The following is a 26,457-nucleotide window of genomic DNA, read 5'->3' on the forward strand; positions in this document are numbered from 1 at the left end:
ACTTACAGTACGGTTCAGGTGTGAACCGAGAAGTGTGACTAATACTGCGCCTATATATAAGCCAATTTGCATTTACATTTTCTTTAAGTTGACGAGCAATCTAGTTATTGACTTTTATAAGCAATAAGCATTCAGCCGCTGGTAAAAGTGTGTCCTAAAATTTCTTCTACTTGCGCGGCGGCCGCGTTTCGATGGAGGCGGAACGCAAAGGTGTCCGTGTGCTGTGCGATGTCAGTGCACGTTAAAAGATCCCCAGGTGGTCAAAACTATTCGGAGCCCTTGGCTACGGCACCTCTTACACAACACGTTCATCCGTCGTGGTTGCTGTCAGCACACGGCTATGCATGGCTGGAGGGACGCGAAACGAAAAGGCTCCCCTGACCAGCTCGATGTTATCGTACGTTAAGGATCCCTGAGAAATCTAATTCAATATGAACGCCTCCAGTTTGGTGTCCTTCATAGGGCATGCGTTAAGCCACATTTTCGCTACATTTTCATGTTCCATGGAGAGAGAGAGAGAGAGAGAGCACTTTTTTTTTTTTTTAAGCCTTTTGCGGTATCTACCGCAAGAGGGCCAGCAGGTCCTGCAGCAGGCCCGTGGCGAGCCAAAGCGCCAAAGCACTTCGTGAAGTAGAGAGAAAGAGAGAGCACGATGGAAGGCAGGGGGGTTAAACTGAAGGATGTTCCAATCAGATACCTTGGACTAAGGAAAAGAGATAAGAAGACAGAAAATGGAAAGAGAGAAGGGGTGAAGAAGACGGTGACAGATTGTCAAGCAAGCACTACGTTTGCAGCTAACAAAATAGTGCTTTGTAGGCACTCATGGCCCACTGAGCGCTGTGGCCACGGTCGAGAACCTTTATCGCCCGTCAGGGTGTGGTGATCGAGGTAGTCCAGGGACCGTATTCTATAGACTTGCATTTTAATTAGTCGGACGTCAGCATGGCGGCTGCAGTACACGAAAGCAGCGAGGGGCCAGCCACAGAAATCGTTAAGCAAGCTGTTCTCGCTGTCGACGATAGCCATCGCCACTCGCTGCACACTAGCTGCGTCCTGCAGCCAATGCTGAAGTGCCGTCGCTATTGGGTCAATGGTTTGCAGTGGTCCGCACTTTACTGTTTTTATTTATCGATTATTCGGTGGACGCTCTTCGGTGTTTCCGAATGGAGACACCGTTTTAAGCGAATATTATTTTTAATACGAACTGGTTACCAACTTTTTTCGGTAGCACAATATGTAGTATCCTGGTAGGTTCAAAACTCAGTTCTAGTTTATCTTGATTTGTTTCTCAGCCTTGAGCATTCATTTTAAGGTGATTATTTACTGGCAATGTGCCCATAGCGCGACGCCCATACTGCACAAGGAAATACTGTCGTCGGTAAAAAAAAAGGAAAAAAAAAAAAAAAGAAACCGGAGGTTTAATATGCAACCGTTGAACTAAACGCAAATGAAAAAAAAAATATAAAGTTGGTTACCATGCAGCTCGGAGTAAAGCAGCAAGGTCGTAGCGAGATGCTCTTTGACGGCATTGATGCAAATGTCGCTGAACTATCGCGGTAGCCAGAGCATGAGCAGTGGAGTAGCCAGAACTTTTCTTCGATGGGGGCTTACGTCGCTGCGTGGTCTCCTCCGTATCGAGCTACCTGCTACAAGCCACCTGTCGCCAACCTGCCACTTCCCAACTGCGCCATCAATGTTGCACGCAGGATGTAAGGACTGTACGGAAGAATAATGCCGCCCGGGGCTTTCGTTCCATCTAGTATATTGCGCATGTATTGTTCGGACTAAAATAATTTAATTTAGCAGATGAACACTGAAAATGCATCACAGCCAGTTTCCTAGGCATGCAATTAGCGTTTATTAGGAATGCGCAGCCTTCCTGACGGACCCGTAGATGAAAGGTTTACCGGCAGTTCTCTCCAGTATGCCTGTAACCAGAGTCCTTCAATTCAATCGCTATAACACTGATTATAATGCAACATTTGTACACTAGAAAGTGTTACCAACAGACGCGAACTTTCAGCAGAACACATTGACAGTCTTTCCGCCGGAGCATGCATAGGAACAAGGACACTGAGAGAGAGAAGGCAGCGGCGTCAGAGAAAATTGGTCGGCGGCGTCGGCATGCGCCATTCTAGTTTTTTTCTTCCTCCATGCATCGGACTTCGCTGCGTACCAGAAAAGTCCAGCATATCTAAGAGTGTGGCGTGTCACGTTTGTACGGCACCATGTACTACTTTTGATTTAACGTTTTTATTCGCGCCGAAATGCCTTTTTGAGCGCGACAAAGACATTGAAGACAAAGTCCAGAATGATTTCTGGCGCCGTAGGTTGTTTTTCTCTGCAGTGTATGCCAGTATGAAAATATTTCGTGAGCGGCTGAAGTCCCATCAGCCCTCCCTCCTGGCTATACGCCCCTGAACATAACTTTCGTGACACGAAGTAGGCGTGGTTTCGAGCATCCTTACACACAATCGGGCAACGTGCATTCTGATCATATAACCAACACGACGGCCATATAGCGTGCGCACGGTTCTACATTGCGAGGAGCGCAGTTTAACCGCAGCCCCCCCCCCCCCCCCCCTTCTTTTTTCAAGGCCCCTACAGCCAGAACACAACGCGAAGATGAGGAATGGTTATAAAACATTTACACTGATGTGATGGAGTAGCAACACACACAAAATATTGTGCGCTTAAGGAACAAAACAAGCATCGCCATGGGACAGAAATGAAAATTAGTCGAAATTACTCGACAATTGAAAAATGTGTATGACCCCCTGCACAAGCGACGGCACAGGTCCGAGAGAGTGACGGTAGACGCCCCACTTAGAAAACTATGGGGGGGGGGGGGGGGGGGGGGGGGGGGTGGACGCCCCTGTAATGCTCTAAAAGGGGGGGGGGGGGGGCGCCAAATCTGCCCCATACCTTTACTCTGCCGCCGCCCCCCCCCCCTTTTTTTTTTCGTTTTTACGACAGTGGCAGCTGAGGACTCTTGGTGTTGCATTACTAGAACGGCTAGCTTGCCATATTTACCTGTATCGAGTAGTAGTAGTAGTAGCACCTAATACATCGATGGCTTGCTGGAGGAGCAGGCGCTGTTGTTCTTCACCCTCAGCACCAAGAGTTCACCCAGGTCCAGATAGTATGGGAGGGCGTGGGAAAGAAACCCGATTGCAATGCAGCCGGGCATGAAAATAGAAAGGGGGAAAAGTTGGCATAAGGGGAAGGGCAGTTGGGGCATGAAGCGCTGACCGCATGAGACGACAATTCGCGGCGACATGCCGCGCGACGGGCTGAGGGCCGCCAAAGCATTGCCGCTCGTCACTGTCGCTCGGTTTCTGGGTTTTTAGAAAATTTCGCGTGTTGCCCGGAAGCAGCTCGCGAGGCAGCCAATCGCAGAGGGCTCTAGGGTGCTCAACTTCCGTTCTGGCGTTTTTTCTTTTTATTGAGTGTGAAGTTTGTTTTCCTAGTCCTGTTTGGGCGAAGAACCAGGTGCCTTCACGCGCTCACTTCATCTGATCCGTGTATATATGAGTGCATCGAGATAATTCATTAAAAGCTTGGTAATAAAAGAAAGAAAAAGGTTAGCGTGGCTAGATATTGTTAATTTTCGAAAGGAGCAGGAGAACAATGCAAGTCGGCATCGCAGTGTAGTAGCGCACCGCTGCGCTGTGACCCTTTAAAAAACAATGCGTTACAAGAAATTGCATCAGTGTTTTATCGTACTTCATGCTGTTTAGTGTTAGAAATGGGATATAGCGTGATTGCACTCCCCTTGACCGAATGACGAGGCGGCGGTAACAGAGCAACTCTGAAAACGCGCCTCTCTGTCGCTGAGCCCCGTCGCTCAGTGCGGTACACCAGTGAGAACGACAGGCGTTGGCGGTAGCGTCGCGCGACGGATCGCTAGGGGTTGTCGCCTCATGCGGTTACCGCTTGATGGATCACGACGGAATTTGTACAGATACAGCCGTGCAGGGGTTATGAGTGTATGCAGCTGTATCCGCCGAAGGACGTGTGCGCCGGGTACCGTTCATCCCCTGGCCAAGATCCTTGAAGGGGGGGGGGGGGGCGATACTAGCTGTCTCTTTGCGCCACCATCAGCGAATATTACAATGCTGTTCGCTTAGACCGCAAGCTCTACCCTGACCTGTATCGAGGACTCTCTTCGACTCTCTTCCCGCGGTGGTTGCCCTCCAGGAGCCAGGGATTACATCCCCTTTCAGCAGGACGCTTCTTCCTGCGTCTGCGTCCATAAAAATTATGCGGCTGATCTAGTTGACTTGGGACTTCACACTGAATATTTATAAGTGATGGTGACACTTCTTCCGCTCAGGAAACAAGCTGCACCACTCCACGTACACAACATCTACTGTTCTCCCAGACTCAAAAATGTCACATTCGCAGCACTCTTTAGCCGCGCTCTAAAGGCTGTGGGCAGGGACCCCCTGGTGATTGTAGGTGATTTCAACGCCCATATTACACTCTGGGGATACGTGCGTGAAGAGAAGCGGGGACGCAAGCTAGCGGAACTCGCGTCCACGCTGGGCCTGACTCTTCACACTGACCCTGCATATCCAACGCGGATGGGTAATTCAGTGACCCGGGATGCATGTCCGGATCTCACTTTTACCAAAAAACATTGTACACGCAGAATGGATCAACACCGAGTAAACTCTCGGTAGTGACCACTGCTTTATCAATACCACCGTAAGGGCTAAACCATTGGCAAGACCTCACGCACAAGCTCGGCTCCCCGACTGGAATAAGTTCCAGCAAAGCTACATCAATTCGGCCTCAATCCACGAACAAGGATACCACGCGTGGGCACAAGGATTGGTTACACACCTTCGTTCGGTGGAAACACAAATTCAGCTCTCGGAGACCACTCCAGAGGTTGGTTGGTTGGTTTGTGGGGTTTAACGTCCCAAAGCGACTCATGCTATGAGAGACGCCGTAGTGGAGGACTCCGGAAATTTCGACCACCTGGGGTTCTTTAACGTGCACTGACATCGCACAGCACACGGGCGCCTTGCTTTTCGCCTTCATCGAAAAGCTGCCGCCGAGGCCGGGATTCGATCCCGCGTCCTGGGGAACAGTAGTCGAGCGCCGTAACCACTGCGCCACCCCGGCGGGGTACCACTCCAGAGGTGGACAACCACCTTCTGTACCTCTAGGAAGCGCGACACAGCCTCGTCCGCAGATGGCGCCGCCAAAAACATAACAGAAAGCTCAAAATTCGTATCGTCGAGCTCATTCAGCGAGCGACAGAGTACGCGGCCCAACTCGCCGACTCGAACTGGGTAGACTGCTGCAACACGGCGGCCACAAAAATGTCGAGCCGGAGCACACATGGCGCCTTTTCCGCGCCCTAATTGGCCCGACTCAAACCCGCGCCGAGACACAAAAACATCTCCAACGAGCTATTCATAGCTACGATGGAAATACATGAAAATTAGCATGTAAACTGTGCGACCAGTATCTTTGCACTAAGCAGGACCACAAGGAACCCGCGTACTCGTATGCAGGTTCAGAGAACACGGATCTGGATCAACCGTTCCAGTTGCACGACCTGAAGGTGGCCCTGGCAAAAATGAAACGAGGAACGGCACCGGGCCGGGACAAGATAACTGTGAAACTGCTTGCCAATCTTCCCGACCCCGCCTACGAAACCCTCCTCGCTTTCATCAACTCGATCTGGCTTGGTGAGGCACCTCTACCAATTGAATGGAAGACCGCCCTGGTAACTCTCATTCCGAAAGCCGGCAAACCTCCGCCCCATTTCCCTCACGTCTTGTGCGGGAAAGCTGATGGAGACCATGGTGCGGGACATGCTGTCTGGGTTTCTGGAAAATGAACATACATTCGCAGACACCATGTTCGGTTTCCGCCCGCAAAGGTCCGCTCAGGATGTTCTGCTTCAACTCAACCGAGAAATTCCCAACCCTGTCGAATATCCCTTCAACGATAAGGCAGTACTCGCCCTTGACTTGAAGGAGGCTTTCCACAATGTCACACATGAAATCATTATGACCATCTCTCCCAGACGAACTGTGGACATAGCACATTTCAGTTTATCAAGCAACGTCTCTCGGATCGAGTCTTTCATCCGAATACAAGGCGAAGAGCACGGACCATATAAACTGGGAACGAAAGGAACCTTACAGGTCGTGGCGTGGTCGATCCTATCGCCATTACTTTTCAATATGGCCATGATGAAACTCCCGGCTCAGCTGGCGAAGGTCGAAGGCATCCAGCACGCGCTGTACGCTGACTACATAAACATCTGGGCCAAACACGGATCGGTTGGAGACATTGAGGGCAACCTACAGCAAGCGGCGGAGATCGTGGACGCTTACGCTCGCCGCTGCGGCCTTCAATGCTCACCGTCCAAATCCGAATTTGTGCGCATTCGCCCGTCGCCTAAGCGCACCACTAAATTGGAACTATCCATGACTAATCTCCTTATCCACAAATATCGATGGGCTGATACAACACTAGCAAAACTGCGCAATGTGACGGAACAGGTGGGCCGGATGGTCCGCCGGATTTCCAACAAACGCGGCGGGTTACGGTGCACAGACGCTTTGCGGCTGGCGCATGCATTCGTGACCAGTCGAGTCCTCTACTGGACTCCTTGCCTCCACCTATGCAGGTTTGATGAGAACGCTCTTGGAATGATTCTCAGAAAGATGCACAAGCGTGCCCTCGATCTCCCGATCAAAAATCCAACCAGCGCCTCATGGGCCTGGGGATGGTTAACACATTCGCGGAGCTCCGGGAGGCGCACTTGGCCAATCAATACACAAGGCTTTCAAAAACGCTGTCGGGACGCCGTCTATTAGCCCGACTACACATCCACCACCCAACACTTACGGAAGAGCGCGTACGCATTCCTGAAATCTGGAGATACGCCGTCTTCCGAACGACCACAGTGGCAGGCGCCTGCGCGGGCGGAGGCACTGGCCCGTCACTATGGGAACAAACACGGAATCTTCTACGTGGACGCCTCCGGCTCTCACCACGGGGGGGGGGGGGGGGGGGGGGGGGGGTTACACGGCCGCAGTCGTCCATCAAAAAATCACGGTGAATGGCCTAACGTTCCGAGCTCAAGACATAACACATGCGGAAGAAGTTGCCATCGCGTTAGCCGCCGCAGACAAGGACTCGCGAGTCATCATCACCGACTCGAGAGGGGCCTGCAGAAATATTAAACAGGGGTACATTCCTCTTTGCGCACCGCATCCTTCAAAACAGTGACTACCTCGGGGCCCTCGCGTCTTGAACGATTGTATGGGCTCCAGCTCACATGGGCCTTGAAGGCAATGGCAGACGACGCCGCCCACGCGCTCACTCTCCGAGCAAAGCCTTCAGTCTTTTGACACGGATCCCGAACCCAATCCGGCTCTCACTTTTCGAGAAATTACTGAATTATTTCAATTCGGCATGCAATTTATCCCAAGCCTTGTAAGGGCCTTACAAAGGTGGAGGAACGCACACTCCTCCGCCTTTACACCAAAACGCTGCTGTGCCCGGCAGTTTTAAGACACTTTGTTCCTGAGTGTACAGGAAAATGCCCGCACTGTGCGGAGAAGTCTTCGGACGTCTTCCACATGGTGTGGGCATACCAGTCAACCCCGAACCTCTTCCCCAAACCCAACCCCACCCGGGAGGACTGGGAGGCAGCCCTACTCGGCTGCTCCGACCTGGAAAGCCAGAAGGCCCTGGTCCACCGAGCCCGAGCCGCGGCGGTCGCCAATGGGCTTCTGTTATAGTGAACTAGAATACTTTCTATTGGCGCGAACGACGGCGCTCGGGCACGCCGATTTTCATTGACACCGCCAGATGGCGCCACTGCAACATCTTCTAGTCGACTTTTCAATGCTTTCTTGCAATAGTGCAACATAGTACCAATGCTTTTGTGCGCCTATTCAGTAAAAGTGGTGTTTGTTTTTCCCTATGCCGACGTATGTGGACCTCCACCCATAATAGAAGGCGTTTCATTCGACATTATTCGGGTTTTCGCCGTTGCACTAGGGTGAAAGCTCTCTTATTTCTCTGCCGTCTGCTACAGCTCATGCGGGACGAGTTATCGCGCACTGTAAATCATTACAGCACATTAATTCGTACGGGACAGGTATATTTTTGAGCCCTGCAGAGCCCGCTTTATTACAGAGCCAAGTCAGCTGTCAGCAGCAGACTGGTAGCAGAGTGGCCAGGCATCGTGCTCACGCACGGGTTCTCGCATCTCTCCAACCACGCCACAGTAACTTTCCTTTAGCCAATAATGATGATTATATTACACTGCGCTATTCGGTATCCACTGGTAACCATGAATGCTCATTTTAGCGTAATATCTGCTTAGCGTTAGGAAATTTGCCAACTGGTAAAGTGAGGAGCAGCTTCAGGCTGTTACATGTTTTTTTTGTTTTTTTTTTTTGACAAAGTGGTCATGAAAAAAAAAATCCTACGCTTTGAAACGAATCAGCCGGCGATATTCTGTGGCGTCACCATTATTCTCTGTTCACAGCAACAATATCTGTTATAAATCACCGCTGTAAGCCAGGTGTTAAAATCCTTTCATCATCTCATATACATAACATATATGCCAAAAATACATACATGCGGAGGGCAGAGCAGTTTTGTTTAGATACTTCACAAGGCTTCTCCACTGCTGTTTTATTTTATTTGAGTGCATGGGACAAAAGCCATCAACAATGAGTTGTTTTGTGAAATTATTGACTACACAAACAGTCCTAAGAGCATCCATCTGCTCATCTTCAGGTGCTTTGAAGCTTGACATTGCGCTGGTTAATGCATTTTGTGAAAAAGTGCATGAGGATAGTTAAGCAATGATTTCAGCTGCACCAATTTGACAGTAGTCAGAGCACCCAAGTTAGCAGGCTTGATTGGCCAGTAGCATACTGAGTACAAGCTGTCTGCTTGAATTTAGACTGAAGCAGGTTGTAAACACATTCTCAAGGTCAGCCACAAACTGGTATCACTCGAAGGGTACAAAAGGCCTCTGTTGTCCTTAAAGTTAGTAAAATTAGCCCAGTTTAATACATGTGACTTATCTTTTTCTTTTCAAAAAAAGCTTAAAGCCTTTCTCACAGTTAGTTTGAGGTAGGATAGACAGACCACAATTGTATACAGCTGCCAGCCAACTGGCTCACCCCAGGCAATTTTTTATTTTGAAGTTAAGTAATTAGTAATTATATTTCAATTACTAACTATTGCATTTAGACAATAACTGGGTTTGCAGAATTTGAGAGCGCCTTCTAAAACCTTCATTTCATTTATTTCCGATAAAGAAAGCCTCATCGTTTTTCCAAGCTCTAAAGAAAGCCCGCGAAATACAAAAATTATCAGCCTGTACTGAGACTGGGCTGTTTAGTCACGGCCGCCACTAATTTCTGTCACTCAAACCATGCACGGTTGAGAGCACCACAATATCGTAGCGCATGAGTGCGTCAGTCACGTGATATTTTTTTATTATTTCGCGGGCTTTCTAAAGAGGTGGGAAAACTATGCACGTGAGGTTTTCCTTATCGGGAATAAATGAAATGAGGGTTTCAGAAGGGCCTCCCCAACTTTGCAAATCACATTTGTTTGAAAGAAATACTTAGTAAATTAGAATTGCAAAATGAAAAATTGCCTGCACCGTTTTTTTTTTATCGATATTTATTGTCTTAGGGCATCAGTAGGGTATGATATGAAGGATGAATAAATGATTAAATAAATGTACCATCTAGAGATCCAAGGACATACCATGACTACGCGGAATTGAATTTAATTTAATCTCAGCTGTCTGTTTTATTGAGCCAGTGGTAGTATTCGAGATCACGCAAACAGTCGAAGCTTTCTTCCCCGAAGTCTTCCTTTTGTTCAGACCTGGTGCGCCAGGTGGCTGTCAGCAAGTGGTTTCTCTGGCCTATCTCAAATGATTTATTTTTAATCCTTGGCCGAAGTTAACTTGGACACCCGGTATAAAATATGTCGGCTCTCGTTTGGTGCCACAGGCTTAATAGCAAGAATCTGCACTGAGCACAACTCTCTGCAGCATCAATATTGCCCACATCCAGCCTTGGCTTTATGGGTTTGACGGTAATGTATGCCGGACAACCCGGCAAGAGTGCATAGGCACCACATCAGGTGCCAGTGATGACTTTTCACGCGGTATATCCTCACTTCTGCCATTGATCATATATGTGCGTAGTCACGCAGCAGGATGAGATGCGGCTCGAAATGATGCTCACACACTGTCGATGTTTCCGTGAGAGGCTTTTCCTGCCTTCACAAGCTTCGTTTCCACTTTCTGCGATGTTTGTTGTCCCTCGTAGCAACAAACAAAGGTGACTGGAGCACCCGGATAGCCGAGCTTCGGCATCTCGGAGCAAAACAGTACGAGTTGGTCCTTTTTACTGGCCATTTCGAACTGCACATGGTGCTTTTGAAGAGCTGAGATGTCTTAGTTGCTGTGATGAAAGGCAGAACTGAAAGTTCGCGGGCAAAATTGCAAGAATGTGAACTGCACGGCGCGCCAAGCCTTGACTTCCCTTTGCGGACGCGCACGCGGTCCTAGTAAACCAGAGTTACTGTATATGCTACCTTTGGTAGCATATACAGTAACTCTATAGTAAACTAGGGTGCCTCGATGTAGCGCGCCGCCGTACAGGGTGGAGACACCGCCGTCGACGGCGCCATGTTGGGGCAAGCGTAGACACGGCGGGCTATGGAGCGTCGGCCCGATTTCTTGTTCAGCACGCTCTTGCGCTAGCAGGCTCAGCTGGTTAACATTTTTACACACATACTCGCAATCCTGAGCGCTTTCTTGCTCGAAAAAAAAAATGTGAAAGCAACTATACTGCTTGCTAGTATGCGATGTAGTTCTAAGAGGAAATGATCAAATTGCAGATGGTAACCTTTACTCGTTCGCCGTCTCGAAAGCTCAAATGCGGTTATTTTGAAGACTGGCTGTTTTATAAAACAATGCACTTTGTTCTGCCGGACATGAATGAGTTTATGAGGTGCATAACATTCAGTTGAGTCTATTGCTATAGATCAACAACCATGTCTACGTTTCAGTCAGCCGTATATCGAAAATTATTTGTATCGCAGAAACCGTAGAAAGACACAGCAAAAAACGATGCGTAAATCAACCTTTGACACGTGTCGCACGCTGATGCACACGGCATTTTATTCCAAAACAATGATCATCAAGACTTCGAAGCTGATTTTGGATGCACGCCTAGGAGACATCTTTTAATCAAGGTTGGCGCCAGCTACAGTTTTGCTGCCGTACCCATCATTTTATTTTTCTGGCTGAATTCGCCAACTCAAGTAAATGTGCAAGCGCATCGTCCCAAACTGCTCTAACAGTCTGCTGATCAGCTTTGGGTGTTCCGCGCAATCAACCACTGGAATCGGAATGGTTTGTTCGATAAGGCATTTAACGGATTTTACTAGACTCTTCAAATGGCAGATGTCGTTTTATTCTGATAAATTTTTACACGCAATCCAACGATGTCGAGACAGCCGTTGACTTGAGGAGCCGCCGTCCATACACTGTGTTTGCCCTCGAACTGGCGCTGAAATGAGATAGGCGACGAAACAGTCATTTTGCGTATTTTGTAGTGTGCACGCAAATAAATGAAATAATAAAAACATTATGGAAGCAATGCGATATTTACATGTGCGATAGCACAATTTTTCTATGGATGCCAAGCAAGAGACAGCACAAATTCGGGTGACAGGCGGTCAAATTTAGCTTCACCTAAATTTGGCTTAACCTCAGACGAGTACTTGCGGGGACAACAGGGTGACACATCGTCTTGCGATGCATAATTAATTACACAGGGAAGGAAAAGCTGCATTCGGGATGAACTTTTCTACTGCGCAAGCACCTTGCTTCCTCATGACCGCTTTCACAAGATGATGCCGCTACACCTTCCAGCTCACGAGATCAGTTTCTTTGTGACTTGTCGAGCTGCCAATAATATACTTAAAACGACCTAATTTTCATGAGAACCCAACTTTTTATATCATTTCGAATCTCACAAACCTCGCGAAAAACTGCTCCTATGTATAATTAAAAAAAAAAAAGCAGCTTCAGAGGACCTGTTATCTCTGTTTCGCGAAATGTTGTACTAGCGATAAGCCCACTTGCCAAATTCCAGCGGGCCCACTCACGGGAAGTTTCTTTTTTGTTTTGCGACCAAAGTAATTGTTCCAAACTGCGTTTCACTTCCTACTCTGTCACGAGGTGAAATGCCACCCGTCGCTCTCCATTGTATTATTTCCCGAGAAGGGGAGAGGGAATGTAATCCGTGTGAATCTGAAGCCTCGGTGGTTGACGTTAGCTTTCAAGATCGAGTGTAAAGGGGAGCGATCGAAAGGGCGCAATGGTGCATTCCTTTGACAAATACCAGGCTCGACCTTCTCTGCATATTCTTGGTGCGGCTATGAACACAGAAAGGGAGATCCTCAACAACAGATATTATTGTGTGACATTACGCGAATGATACTAAGGTCGAGTGTCACTCACTGAAAGTTACACTAAATTTTCCCGAGTGACTACAGCATAGCAGATGCAACTGTCCATATATTTAGCTTATAAGTCATCACGTACGCTGAAAATTCTAAATTTAGACTTAACAAACACGCCGCGCTACTCCCGATGCCAGGCAATGCGATGCTTCGACCTGCTTCAACGTCGAAGAAGGCAGACCAAAATCTGTTGCGCACGATGCTAGATTGGGAAGCCAAAAACCGCACAAAGCTCGTGCTTACAAGCAGATGGGTGAAGCGGCGTGAGATAATGTCATTCCAAACAGGAGTGGGTAACTGCATTATAAAAGTACAAAAATATCTTGTAAAACGCTTTCGTATAAACAGATACAGACCGCAAGAAACACGACACACGCACATACGCAGGCACTTGTGTGTGTGTGTCATCTTTCTAGTGGTCTGTGTCTGCACTAGACCGTTTTTACACAATCGAAATGCACCTATTCGCTCAAAAGAAATTTTATGGATGCATAAAAGCAGCACAGGTATTGTGGCTTACTTCGCAGATCTTCGCATTGCCATTCGCCGTCCAGTCTTCACGCTTCACTTTCGTCTCCCATACATTTCTCCGTCTCTTATCTCGTGGAAAACAAAATCATCTGGCCCCTTTTTTTCTTTTTTTGCTGAGCCAGCACAGAATGGAACCCAAAAGCCTGGCATGCTAGTTTGCATGACTGAACACAGTACAATCGCCCAGCGCAGAATACAACCGCTTCGGACACTCTGCAGCAACTGCACGAAGCGACTTGCCCCAAGATGGCGAGCGCGGAGAGTGCGGTGGCGCGGGGCATGCCAAAGGGTGTCACCACCCTGTACGGCGGCGCTAACTGCAGCGCCACCAGCGGCGGTCAGTGGCGTCCGGCGTGCAAGAGGCGTCCATTTTCCTTCCGTTCGCGCCACTAGAAAGTATTCTAGTTCACTATAGCTTCTGTAATGAGGAGCCCACCCATTGATTGCGACAGGTTGCCCCGGCTACCTCGAGCTTCCTCCCTGAAATAAAGTTTTTTACACACACACACACACACACACACACACACACACACACACACACACACACACACACACACACACACACACACACACACACACACACACACACACACACACACACACACACACACACACACACACACACGAGCGCGCGCGCGCACGCGCACGCACACACACGCACGCACGCACACTCAAGTAACCGCGTTGTGAGAGCGCGTCGTCGCGTATGGTTTTAAATTCTGTGTCCACGGTGAAGCTTATTTTAATTTTAAACGCACACTACTCGTTATGTTTCAATTGCATCACGTCAAAATAAATGTTAAATAATGAATCTTGATCTTAGTGCTGCGTTGTAGCCGTTGGGACTTTGAAGGAAGAAGGAGGGGGGGGGGGGGCGCTGCGGTGTACCGTCGCTCACCCTAGTGCAGAACCCTGCGCACGCCTATGCAAAGCTCGCTCTGTCCTTTCTTGATATCGCTCCCCTCTCTACTTCTCTACGCTATCCTCTCCCTAACCCTTTTAAGGCGAAAGCCTTTATTGCCTCATCGTTGTCAGCAAGTGTCACGCTTTTGCGGCAGCTTTGATTGCTCGAGACGTGATGACGTCATCGAGGTCTCGACCAATCACAGAGCACCACAGTATGCGCAAATGCGTGCCTTATGTGGTCATGTGGCGATCAGTAATCAATTACTAATTAATTACTAACCAATTACTTAATTACTAATTCTTAGTTATTATTAATTGAATAATTACAAATCAATTTCAAAACCCTTATTATTGAATAATTAAATTAGTGATGTTTACGTAATTAATTTTATTCATTACGCGGACCCGGTAAAATAACCACACAACAATAAATGTAGAACAACTGTGAAGATAAAAGGAACGCGATCTCGTCGCTGCCAAGCAGAATTCACTGTATAAATGCACTCGCAGAATGTGAACGAGTAGTCGCTCGCTTACTCGTAGCAGCTTTCATCGCTACTTGCGCAACAGTGCAGCACTCAGGCTTTCGCCTTTCATCACTTCAGTCGCCAAAGTGTCCCCGAATTCTCGCGGGCCGCAGCTCGGGTGCTGAAGATATTCGATAGCAGTTTCCGCGGCCGGCAACGTTCTTTTCCTTCCTTATTATTATTTTATAAACCATTGCCTAAACCACTGCCACACCTCCCGCAGCATCGGTACGGGAGTACGCGTACAAGCTCGCTGGACGCACACGGTAAATCTGGCAGTAGTATGTTGCTGAAGAAAGGGGACAGCAGGGCGCAAGTCTTTGCAGTTTGTTTGCGTCACAGGCATGGAGTGTTCAGCCAAAACGCAGACTACCCGAGCGGGTGTACAGCCAGCGAAACCAGATGGGCAGTTGGCGACGGCAAACTTTCACGCAGGAAGGACAGAGCTACGACACAGGGAACACGCTGACTTCCAGCACACCGCATACGAGCCCAGAGATTCCCATCTCTGGCCGCTCAGACAGCACTTGCTTCCTTGCCCTTCAACACTGGCAGAGTTGGCGGAAATGCCACACAGTACGACATCGACTGGATACAAATGCAGCTTCCGGTCGAAAAATGGTATTGATCACTGCCAACGTCGGATTCATTTACCGCTTGGAAAGAAAAAAAAACAACTGCTTCGTTACAGCTGCTCCTCATACTACGATTACACCACACACTACAGACTCGGGAAAACACCATACAGCTCACTCTCCAGAGAGCAACAGGTGGTGTGGAGAAAATTTAAAACTGAGACATTCCCTAAGTAATACATTTTTTTTATTTACTTAACTTAGAAATTAGCCCGACATCTCGCTTCTGCGGTCAAATAGCACCATTAAACCATGCAATTTCTACCCATCGTTTAATCATCTACCTCCCGATTCCTCCCTTGACACGCCGAATGAAGTAAAGGTAGGGTGTCAGTAAAGGCCAGCGACGAGCCGGAGATTCAATCCCGAGCCGTGGCATGGGCCTGCGTCGCCCGGGGTCTTCATGGCCTCAAAGGCACGTGCTGACGTGCACCTTCCAAACCCCTGCCTTTTATTTCAAAAATAAAGTTGCGCTTCCTTCCTTCTAGTGAAACACATTAGGGTCTATGAAAAGTAGGCAGGTGACCGGTCGTTCATATAAACTACATATAAACGGTACACTCCAGTTGCACAAATTCCCACTACTCGACTATGACAAAAAATAAACCGGACTATGACAAAAAATAAACCGAAAATCGCTGCTTCAGGTTTTTTTCACGGATAGTAGCGTCCTCTGAGTATGACATTTTAAACTCTCTAAACCACAGGAAAGACTACAAATGGGACATGACAAAAGCGTATATGCAGTGTTACTCAGCTTTCACAGAGGGCGCATAAGCTCTGTAGTGCTACCACTGCTACAATTCAGTCAACTTCAGGAAAAGAAATAATGGCGACAAGCAGCCGATATCATTTCATAAATGCATGATTATATCTCTCAATTGCTGTTCACATAAGTGGAGAATAGTGCACGTTTTTAAAAATTAACGGACACGCTTTTTTTTAGGGCGCCACAGTAGAATATTGTAAACATTATAGTGAAGAAATAAAGATCAACGGCATGTTCGATAGAGTTTTATAAGAAACGACGCACTATTTGTCGTGCCACCTATCGGCTCTTATAAGTACTGGTATTCGTTGTCACTAAAATTTTGTTTGTGCGCAATGCAGCGTAGTAGCTGCTTCTTCTTCATTCCCGTCAGGTGCCGCGACAGAAGTAGTTTGCAAGATCACAGGATATTTATTGGACCACTATGATCTAGTGTGCTAGTGAGGCGCAGACAGCACATGAAAAATTAAATCAGCTTACTGAAAGCGTTAGGGCGAAGTTAATTTTTTCTTAGCAGAGAACGCAGCCAAAAAGCATATCAGGGTGTGCACGCTGTCAGCAGGACGCATATGTGAGTGAGTGTGTTTATTAGCGCCCCTTAGCGGCCAGAAACAGGTGAATTTTACGCTTTAATCGAAAATTATATTCAAAAGCGTATAAATATGTCTAAGCAGAAACTATATGATTCAAACTGTTTTTGTTGCCAAATATGTTACGCTAAAAAAATAAAACAAGTAGACGACCGAGGTCGACTATTGTCGGCTTACAGAAGTATACTGCAAAAGAACATTCAAGGAAAAATAATAACGTATTGTGGCGAAAAAATTTAAATAATCAATTCAAATGTAATTACTGTGAACTTATTCTGCAAAAAAAATTCATTGTGTGCGCTTAAAACCTGGCCACCATGTACAAAAAGCATTAAACAGTAACAACAATGTGTTAAGTATATAAAATTTGAGTTTATACAGTACTTTTTGCCAACAATATGCAGTAATTTTTTATTTTAAAAATTAATGTTATACTTTGCAAAACCGTTCTGGCAAATAGTTAGTTACTTTTTAGTACGTAAAGTCTGGCCACAAACCCAAACCTAAACGTCTGGCAACAGCTTTCTTATCTATAATTGAATATTTCCAGCTGGTTCTATCGTAATGTCATTATAATTAGGAGCTGTAAATTATTTCATATCTGAAATTTGAACTAACTGCAGTTATGTAGTGAGTGCAGCGTAATTCGTTTTTTTCTTTCTTTTTTTTTTTTAACTGCACTGGTGCAGAACGTTGGTCGTTCTGAAGTAACGTTGGTCTGAAGCACGGTGGCCCGAAGTTCAATGACTCACTTAATATTGGACAGTATCTCACCGTATAATGTGCTCTGAATAACAAGGAGAAAAGAAGATATTTTCAGTATGCTAGGATTTTGTCGCGAACATATAAGGTGACACAAATTTTCGCATAGGAAATGAAAACAGCTTCGTGCAGCTCTGGGGCAGTGGACAGGAGGGTGTCGTCAGCTTTGCGTTCTTGACACTGGCGATGCAAATGAAACGCAGTTTCTGGCGGAGGTGTGTTCACTTTGAAATCTTTTATTTCAGGATCGAAGCACTTTACGTTGGATGATTACAACAGCTATGACTCGGTTTATTGTGGACCCGAGTTTTCAAGCAGCTGACCCGGAAATAAAAGGACGTCTCCGGCTGGTAAACTCGGAGTTGAGAAGCGAAGGTACAACTAGAACGGCTGGCTAAGGTAAGTTCAAAGCGTGCTCACCCTCGAGACCGGCTGTGGTTAAGCAACCGTTGTTAGGAAATAATGCGTGCGTGCATGCTAGGAATGCAAATTCCGGCTGAGAGGTTGGCTAGAAACTGAAAGCACACTTGGTAGTTAAAATCTAATTCGTAGTAAGGAAAATTATGACGAAAGCATAAAAACGTACTCCAGCTGATAGCGCACATTCCAAATGGGAAGTAGGACTGCAGGTACGAATCGAGCTGTGGGACTGAGAAATCCAAATATAAAACTAATTTATCTCCCGCTTTTCTTGTTCTTACCTGCTGAAACCAGTTGAAAAACTTACTTGGTCCCAATTTACATGATAAGGCAGTTCATTCTCTCAATTATTCATTGAAGATTCTCTAGCCACAGGATGCTTGTAGTCCTGAAGTTCGCAGATGCACTAGGAAGACTGGCTTTTTCTTGCACTTCGAGTATATTCTTTTATTTATTTGTTTTTATCGAGAGGCAATGTCAAGATGCGTTATCATTTACTAATAGAAATGTAACTTACATTGTGTGCAGCCTGCAAACATGCACCAATGTGACATACAAGCATAAGTGCAGTTGTAGAAAACAATTCAGTGCATTGATCCCATACACACACCAGCAACTCTCATTGCAGCACGCACGATGCGTACCAGCGGACACGAAATAGCTCCCCACTTTGAATTTTTCAACCATGAGCTTGGCTAGTGCTTTGTTTTTGCTGCCTTTGCCTCAGTTAAGCTGCACTGCAAATTACTTTGATCCCATACACACACCAGCAACTCTCATTGCAGCACGCACGATGCGTACCAGCGGACACGAAATAGCTCCCCACTTTGAATTTTTCAACCATGAGCTTGGCTAGTGCTTTGTTTTTGCTGCCTTTGCCTCAGTTAAGCTGCACTGCAAATGACTTTGGCTTGTAGAAATAAAAACCCCAACATATCAAACAGTTCAGGTTTTATATTTGTATAACCTACTGTAAATTAAAACTAGTATTCTTTTGCCTTTGCAAAGCAAAATAATAGTCACATAGATGAAGCTGTTGTGAATTGCATGGCACAGCTGGAATGCTGGAATAAAAATTTTTTTAAGCTTTATTGCTTTTACCGAATGAATGTCAGCAGTACTACATTTGCAATGTTTCCATGCATCGGGAGTGGGTTTGGCAGCAGCCACCTTCCAACACGTCTAGTTATCAAACTTCTGTGAGGGTAAGCAACCTTGCTCAAAATGTAGAAGTGTCACACTAGATGACTGAGGATGTTTCGGTAAATGCAAAACCGCACATGCTTTTGACTGTCTTGTAATCTTGTGTCGCACTGGTTGCATTCACGGTAGCAACCTAAATGATAACCATAAATAATGCATGCATATTTTCAACTATACCTCAAGTGATATCAACGCAAATCTTTCGATTAAATAATCACATAGGCGTTTATTTAATGATGTATCAAGAAATGAAGCGAGTGAAACGCCGAACGTTCCCTGTTTGATTACAGAGCCTCAGCAGCAGCCTGGTACTGGGTATGAGAGCAGGACTTTCAAGCGGTAAGTCGTTCTGCTTCAGCTATGGTATGATATATTATATGGGGTTAACACCCAAACGATACACATCAGTACAAAGGGGCTAAGTAGTAAAGGACTCTGGGCTAATTTCGATCGTTCATCGGCTTCACACATTATCCTCTTTGAGGTCCAAAACAGGACCTCGATGAAATTGTGCTTATTGCTGGTTATACTGCAACTTGGAATTGCCATTTGCATAGGCGTGTATCAGCTGTTACTGAAAGACACCTTATGAATGATATGTATGCATTCTAGCTTTTGTCTGAAACAATATCCAAGCTTCTGTTCTTGTGCTTTCTTGCAGTAAACGCATGAGGTTCTGACATGCAAAAACTGCATTTATACTCGATCAACAGGGCTGTCATAATGAAGCTGTATGTCACAGCCAACTTCTACATTAATGTTGACATTAGTTATTTTCTCGTTATGTTAACAAATGTGCTTATACTTATGTGTATGCCAGACATGGCAGTAATTGAATTACAGTAATGAAATTAGTGTAATTTAATTACTTTTTTCGGTAATTTGTAATGTAATGAATTACTTTTTCAGACTGGTAATTTAGTAATGTAATGAATTACTTTTTGGTAGTAATTTCGCACAAAGTAATTAATTCCTCTCGAAATTACTTTTACTAAAGTGCGCCATCACTCCTTCAATAGACAACAAAGTAGAGTGCGCGAAAGCAGGAACGACGTGCTGCAATCCGGAGCCAGCGTAACGGATTTGCAAAAGGAGACAGAATTGAGCAGAACTATAGTCAACTAGAATACTCTGGAGAACAAGTTGTTGTTTTGTTTAATAGCTTTACTTAGTTTTTGCATTTATGGTAACTAGAAAGTAATTTCAAAGTAATTGAATTACTCAGTAGAAGTAATTGTAATGTAATTTCATTACTTTTGGGGAGCAGTAATGAGTAATGTAATTTAATTATTTTTCTGCGATTTTCAACAAAGTAATTTGTAATGTAATTTAATTCCTTTTCAAAAGTAATTTTGCCATGTGTGGTGTATGCTAGGCCTGAATGTTTAGCTGTTTTTCTGGTATACAGTTTTATGATATATCCATATCAGAATCAGAACTCTTGGCATTGAGCATTTGGTGTTTTCCAGAAAAGTGCATTATTAAGTAGCCTAAATGCCTACTGTTCTTATTTTAAGTTTCCTTATGAGTAAGGCTTATGTTTCTGCATGTGAGTAAGGCTAAAAGGTGAAGATAATATATTGTAAAGCTATCTATGTATATAAGGAAGTCAAAGCATGAAGAAATCTATTAACACTTAGATGCTTTTTCGTGAGGATACAGTAGCTGAAGATGTGCCATTTTGTGCCACAGGCTCAGTTTTGTGATATGACTGGTTTAGATTTTTCGGTATTAGGGCTACTTACCTTCCCTGAATTGCAGGTTTCTGAAAGGCTATGCAAGAGCATTTTCATTGTTCCAGTGAAAATTCTACTTTTTGCAACTGCAGGCATCAAAGTTCAGGTGATTAATATTAGAACATGTAGGATGATAGTATTTGTAATGTGCAGCATCAGGTTCATATTTATTATTTTTCCTTATGATCTGCTTTAATTTTCAGTTTTCAGCAAGTATAGGTCTGTTTTATAGCAGAACTGCTAAAAGAGAAAACAGTGCAGTAATTGTCTACTGTAAAACATAGGTGTAATAAGCGAGCTGTGTGTGCACCTGGCTTATAGATAATAAAGTCTGGCACCCAGCATTCTTCAAAAATGCAATGATCTGAATGCTCCTAAAAATAACTTCAGCTGATGACAGTATTGCTAAAAGGCAGGATTGTTTATGTGAGATAATATTAAAAGATTTCGAAAAAAGTTTTATGGCAAACCTACAGAGATTAGCACAAGGCTGCACACATAGCCTTCGCAAGTCATCGTGTCAAAAGACACCCTTATGTGTACTGTTGGCATTAAATGGAATGTGAACAATGAGGCGCGTGTAAGAAGGTCCAGCTGAAGCAGTCTGTCTCGTTATGAGAGGCAGGCGCACACTTCCTGTTTACGATAGTTTTACTCCTGTTTTCTTTAATGTTTGTTTTCTCATTGTGTCATTCTAGTGCCACATTCATCCTTTCCCGAGGATGGGAACTTGCACAGCATGATTTCACTGCCGGCAGCGGCTGCAGCCCGCATGGCTAAACCGAGCGCAGTGACGGAAGGAAAATTAATGCGATGTAGGGCAGCAAGCACTAAGAGCACTCGCTTGGACCACGCAGCCTACAGTTGCTGTCGGCAGTGAAACGGTGCTGCGCAAGTCACCATCCTCAGAAAAGGATGAATGTGGCACTACAATGGCACATTGAGAAAATAGAGTTAAAGAAAACAGAAGCAAAACTATCGCAAACTGCATTCTGCTGTTCGCATTTCATTTGATACCAACAGTATACATCAGGAACTGTGCAACCATTGCTATTGTGACCACGTGCTTTATCATGAGTGATTTCATCATGAACAGCATGAACAATGCACCCTATCACTGAAGTTTCCTCACATGAGAGTGCATCGCCCAAATCTGCATCTCACTTCTGCACCCACCCTGTTCACCAGTTTAGCTTCTGCGGACTTTGCCCTCTTCCCGAGGATGGAGATGCAGTTCGAAGGCCACTGTTTCGATACCATTGCAGAGACTCAGCTCAAATCACAGAAGGTGCTCGATAAGCTTCGAAAAGAACATTTTGAGGGCACATCCCAGCACGGACAGGAGCTCTGGAAGCAATGTGTTCCTGTGCAAAGGGATTACTTCGAAAGTGATCATATGTTAACGTAAATAAGCAACCACTTCCTTGTAAACAGAGCTAGAATTTTGCGCAGCAGGAAAAACAAAAACCGGGAAAGAAACACGCGCGGACAAATCACCGCTTGATTTGTCGGTTTGTGTTTCTTTTCCGGTTTCTGTTTTTCGCACTGTGTAAAATGCTTAACTTCCACCAGCTCGCCCAGTATTCAGTTTAATTTAAAGCTTTTTAATACCACCTCGTATGCACACTTAGTACATCACAGTGTGCAAACAAAAAATTCGTTAAACAGAGCCTATTATATTTACAACGTTTTCACGTTTTACCTATCTGAAAAACTGCCAGTTGTAGTGTGTGCAGGTTGTTAGTAGACGCCAGTGCGCTTTCACTTAGACAAATAATGCATTCTTATGTACGAACAGAATGCGTGACTGCAGTTAGAATGGAAATCCATATGCCGTTTTCTTGCGTCCACGCTTGTGCATGTGTGCCTTCGGCATCACTGGCTTGCATTGGTGATATGCTAAATAGTGTAAATACCTCAATATACTAGTAAATTAAGCCATCATTCAGCTTCATTTTTCTGATGTTGTATGATGTGTGAATCTATTTTTTTTTTCTTTTTTTAGATGGAGTTCCCATGTCACTAGAATTGCATTAAAAGAAAGGCTGCATTGTTACATGCTGACTAGATTTGCACTAAAAGAAAGGTTGCAACATGCCGATGACCATCCGAGACTTTCCACAACGCATTACAGGCAGTGGTAAGATATGAAAAAATAGTGGGGCGGGTATGGGCCCTGAATGCACATTTCTTGTAATACTAATTGTGAAATAAAATTTTCTGATGCCAAGTAACAGCACAGGAAATATTGTTATGTACATTTCATGTACTATCATTATGTACTAACATTTCATTAATTGCTTTTTGTGCAGAGATGTAATTGATGAAGTGCTCTGCAGTAATGCAGTATGTGTCTTTTCCAGTGATATATATATATGCTTTTCAATATCAAAGTATTCCTTTTTCACAGAAGGGCAAAAGAAAGTAAAATGAAGGAGATATGTTAGTTGTTAGTGGTGGTAGCTGTAAAGGGAGGGAAGATGGCTGCTCATGCTTTTTGTAAAAAATGTTCTTCATGCAATTTTGTTTCAGCATATCCAGATTTTGTGATAGATTCAAGCATGATATTGCAGCCTGTGAAACCCTCTCCTGTTGCTCCCTTCTGGGCATTTCTTGTTCTGCTTGATTGTCGTCACTAGATAGTTTATGTGTGAAAACAACTACTGGGCACTCAAAAATGGGCTTTCATCCACACGAACGTTGATGCTGAGCATGATCAATCGATGATGCTGTAGAATCATCACAGGAATTGGAGTGTTCTTGAAGTCTCTTGATGATGCATCGCCCAGTCTGGCCAATATACACACCACCACAAGAAAGCGGCAACTTATATAAAATACCAACTTCGCATGAAATGAGCTTCGGGCGATGTGTAACGTGACATATGCACCAGGGCTCATGAACCAGTCTCATTTCTCTTCTGCTGCCCCCAAATACTACTCAGATTTATAGTTTTAAGGATGCTGAGAAAGCAACCTTAACATCATAATTGCTTTCTGTTTTCTTTAAACCATATGACAGATTATGCACATATGGCACAACTGCTACCTTCTTAAAATCACTGACATTTTCCTGCTTCCTTATGCCCCTTTTTATCATGCTCTTTACTTTATCACAAGCTCTAATTTTTAGATGGTCAGGGTAACTGCTCTTTTTTATTCTACTCACTTGCTCCGTCAAACTGGTGACCGCTGACCGGACACACGCCACAACTATGCCATCCTTAACTAGCTTTGAGTGCCCTGATCTATATAGTCTTGTACAGGTTTCACAGTTCTAGGTTTTTATTGCCACCACAAATCATCTGTACGAGCATGCAAACATAGAATTTTAATCTGCCGGCCTCGGGAATTTCAGTAGTGAATTTTCTTTTCTCTTCATTATCTTTTCGTTATAGTTGTACAGGCAGACAATGACATATGATCATTTCATGGCCTACCAGCCCTATGAATATGTCACACTGAACTTGCACTAATGCTAAGGTTTACCGTGCAGAAAACTATGTTTTCAAGATCCTGTATCTTTTTTGTTTCTTTGTCACAACTTTCCTTAATGTTAAAACCGAAATGTATTTCCATTGAGCACGGTTTCAAGGTCAAAAACCTCGTAAAATTGAGCCAACAAAATTTCTTCCAGATGCACTTTTTCTTCAAGTTTTTGTATTTTCTATTTTGTCACTTTGGTTAACTCTACGACATTGTTTAGTTTGGTGAGCTTTTTATCTAATTCAGAAAGGGTAGCTTCACATGCCTTGCTGGCATCTTTTATCTGCCGATTTTCGTGTAGGATAGCATTTAGATTTTTGGTTACATTGGGGCTGGGTTACTTTCTTCTTCGCCACAGAGCAGGAGTAGGAGAACCAGGGTGTCGGACTGGAACCAAACCGAACCCAAGTTTTTTTCGCCATCTTGGAACTGAACCTGAACGGAACACATTGGAGGTACCAGTCTGAACTGGTTCATGGTACAGTTCGATCTGTTTAGAACAGCCTTCGACAATCTCCTTTTTCATTTGTCATTCTATGCTGGCAATAAAAAATTTGGCAGCATTTACTGAGTGCTTAATAAAATATCTTTGAGCAGCCATGATGTCGTGTCATGCTTGTTGTAATTTATGCTACTAAACACAACAGTCTAGCCTCAAAGTGGCTCTAGAAGAAGGTATGTAGTGCGCCTATGCAGGCAACCAAGACGTGCAATAAGACAGTGGTTGCATCACTGTGGTTGCATCACTGCCACAGGAATGAGGCAATTGATTAATCCAGTTCTCCGGCAAATACAATAATGACTCCAACCCCCAATACGTGACTGAGGAGACTTCTATCAGAACTTTTTGGTCTACAACACACAGATGCCTTTACATTTCACCTCCATAAAAGCGCGAAATGCAAAAGTGTCCACATGCTGTGCGATATATAGTCGCACATATCGTACACACATCATTAGTCTTGAGGTGTGCTTTGTTTGGCCTTGATCCGATTTCAAAGTCCTTTAGTGGGAGCCAGATGAAACACTGATGTACATGTAGCAGTAGAGGTTTTGTTCCAAAATAAAATTCATGTGAAATTTTGTGTACTTGAAAAGCGCAGCAGGAAACAGTATTTTCCTTTAACTTTATTCTACACGTGACAACTTTGGTTGATTATGTGTCAATTAATATAATAATTTTCTCCCATCCTGCTTTAATTGTCCATCACTCAAACATTTTGCTGAGGTCTGTACAAACAAGTGGAGCCCATCACATCTGATGACAGTTTCAATACACAGACTACTATAATTTTCAGCTTTTAATATGTATTGGCAGAGCAAAGAAAACTCTGTATTAAATAAGTGACGTGAATATAATAATCCAGTTTTTTTTTTTTTTTTTTTTTGTTCTGTACTCAGTCGAACGGATTCGAACTGGAACGAAATGTGTCTCTGGAGCTCAATCTGCACCTGAAAAGCGTGAACCCGAATCTGAACCGAACTTGAAAAAAAAATTCCTCTTCAACACCCTGAGGAGAACAGACCCACAGTCTAGAGCAATGGGCCTGGCTCACAAGGTTAGGCCCAGTGAGAGTGCGTGCATTGAGGCACCATACAGTTAAGGCACATGCAGCACTGCCTTGAGCACTGTATGTGCTTGGGCTTAACCGAAAGCTCAGGCTCGACCCACAGGCCGCGCCTGGTAAAACACTTTATGGGTGGGCCTGTGTGGAGCAGGGGCTTTAGGCTGCGGGCCCAGGCTGGACTGGGGCATGTAAAATGATGGGCCTGGGCCAGGCTCGGGCCTGCGAATGAACAGCTAATTTTACCGTATGACCACTGCTTATGTTTTAAGCGGTTGAAATGAAGGAGTACCAGGTGAATACATAGATATGATGTGAGTTCACAATTACTTCCAGACTGCAAACTCTTTAATACAAGGTAATTTCATATGGCATGTTAGGACGTAAAAAGAAAATTACAACAATCTGGAAAACAAAGGAATATGCAAATAAAATGGCAGATACATATGTGAAGTTTGCTGAGCCTTCCAGGGTGTGTCATTCGGTATCTGTTTTGAGATTTCACTGTGCACCTGTAGTCCCTTGTCACGGCCATCACTGAGCTAGTGGAAGCACTTACTGACCAAGGCCACCCGATGGAATGTCGGTGGTGGTTGTTTGAAACTGAATACATTTGCTGCCCAATTTGAAGAAGCAGGACTGCGGTGGGTGATGTGTGTGTGGCACCAGAGGGCAGTCTTGGCTGCAGGCAGTGGAACAAGTGCCTGGGTATAGACTCGCATTACCATTAAGCGCTAGCTTCCTCCCTGTAACTACACTTTTCTTTTTTTAAACAACCA

At 44.9% G+C, this 26,457-nt stretch overlaps 1 protein-coding gene and 1 long non-coding RNA gene across 4 annotated transcripts in view; one reads left to right on the plus strand and one right to left on the minus strand.

The window, feature by feature from the left end:
* LOC146206224 (aurora kinase-like) overlaps positions 1-26,457 on the minus strand; it is an 880,154-nt gene that overhangs the window by 471,872 nt on the left and 381,825 nt on the right. The window contains exon 4 of one of the 2 annotated variants that reach the window (XM_084590847.1): positions 11,259-11,591. The exons of the other annotated variant lie outside the window; for it this stretch is intronic. Within the exon in view, the coding sequence (XP_084446973.1) occupies positions 11,494-11,591 (98 nt within the window). The 3' untranslated portion in view covers positions 11,259-11,493. Of the gene's footprint in view, positions 1-11,258; positions 11,592-26,457 lie in introns of those variants that run through there. 2 annotated transcript variants of the gene reach the window in all.
* LOC146206236 (uncharacterized) lies at positions 17,191-24,707 on the plus strand. Of its 2 annotated transcripts, XR_014703255.1 has the most exons (5): positions 17,191-17,357; positions 17,515-17,668; positions 19,183-19,231; positions 22,634-22,768; positions 24,472-24,707. It is a non-coding gene; the product is annotated as an uncharacterized LOC146206236 (long non-coding RNA). The 2 variants fall into 2 exon arrangements; XR_014703254.1 differs by having other exon boundaries at positions 17,191-17,668.

The sequence above is a fragment of the Amblyomma maculatum genome, chromosome 1, assembly GCF_055883805.1.
Source record: "Amblyomma maculatum isolate TAMU_Amacu chromosome 1, ASM5588380v1, whole genome shotgun sequence".
Classification (NCBI taxonomy): domain Eukaryota; kingdom Metazoa; phylum Arthropoda; class Arachnida; order Ixodida; family Ixodidae; genus Amblyomma; species Amblyomma maculatum.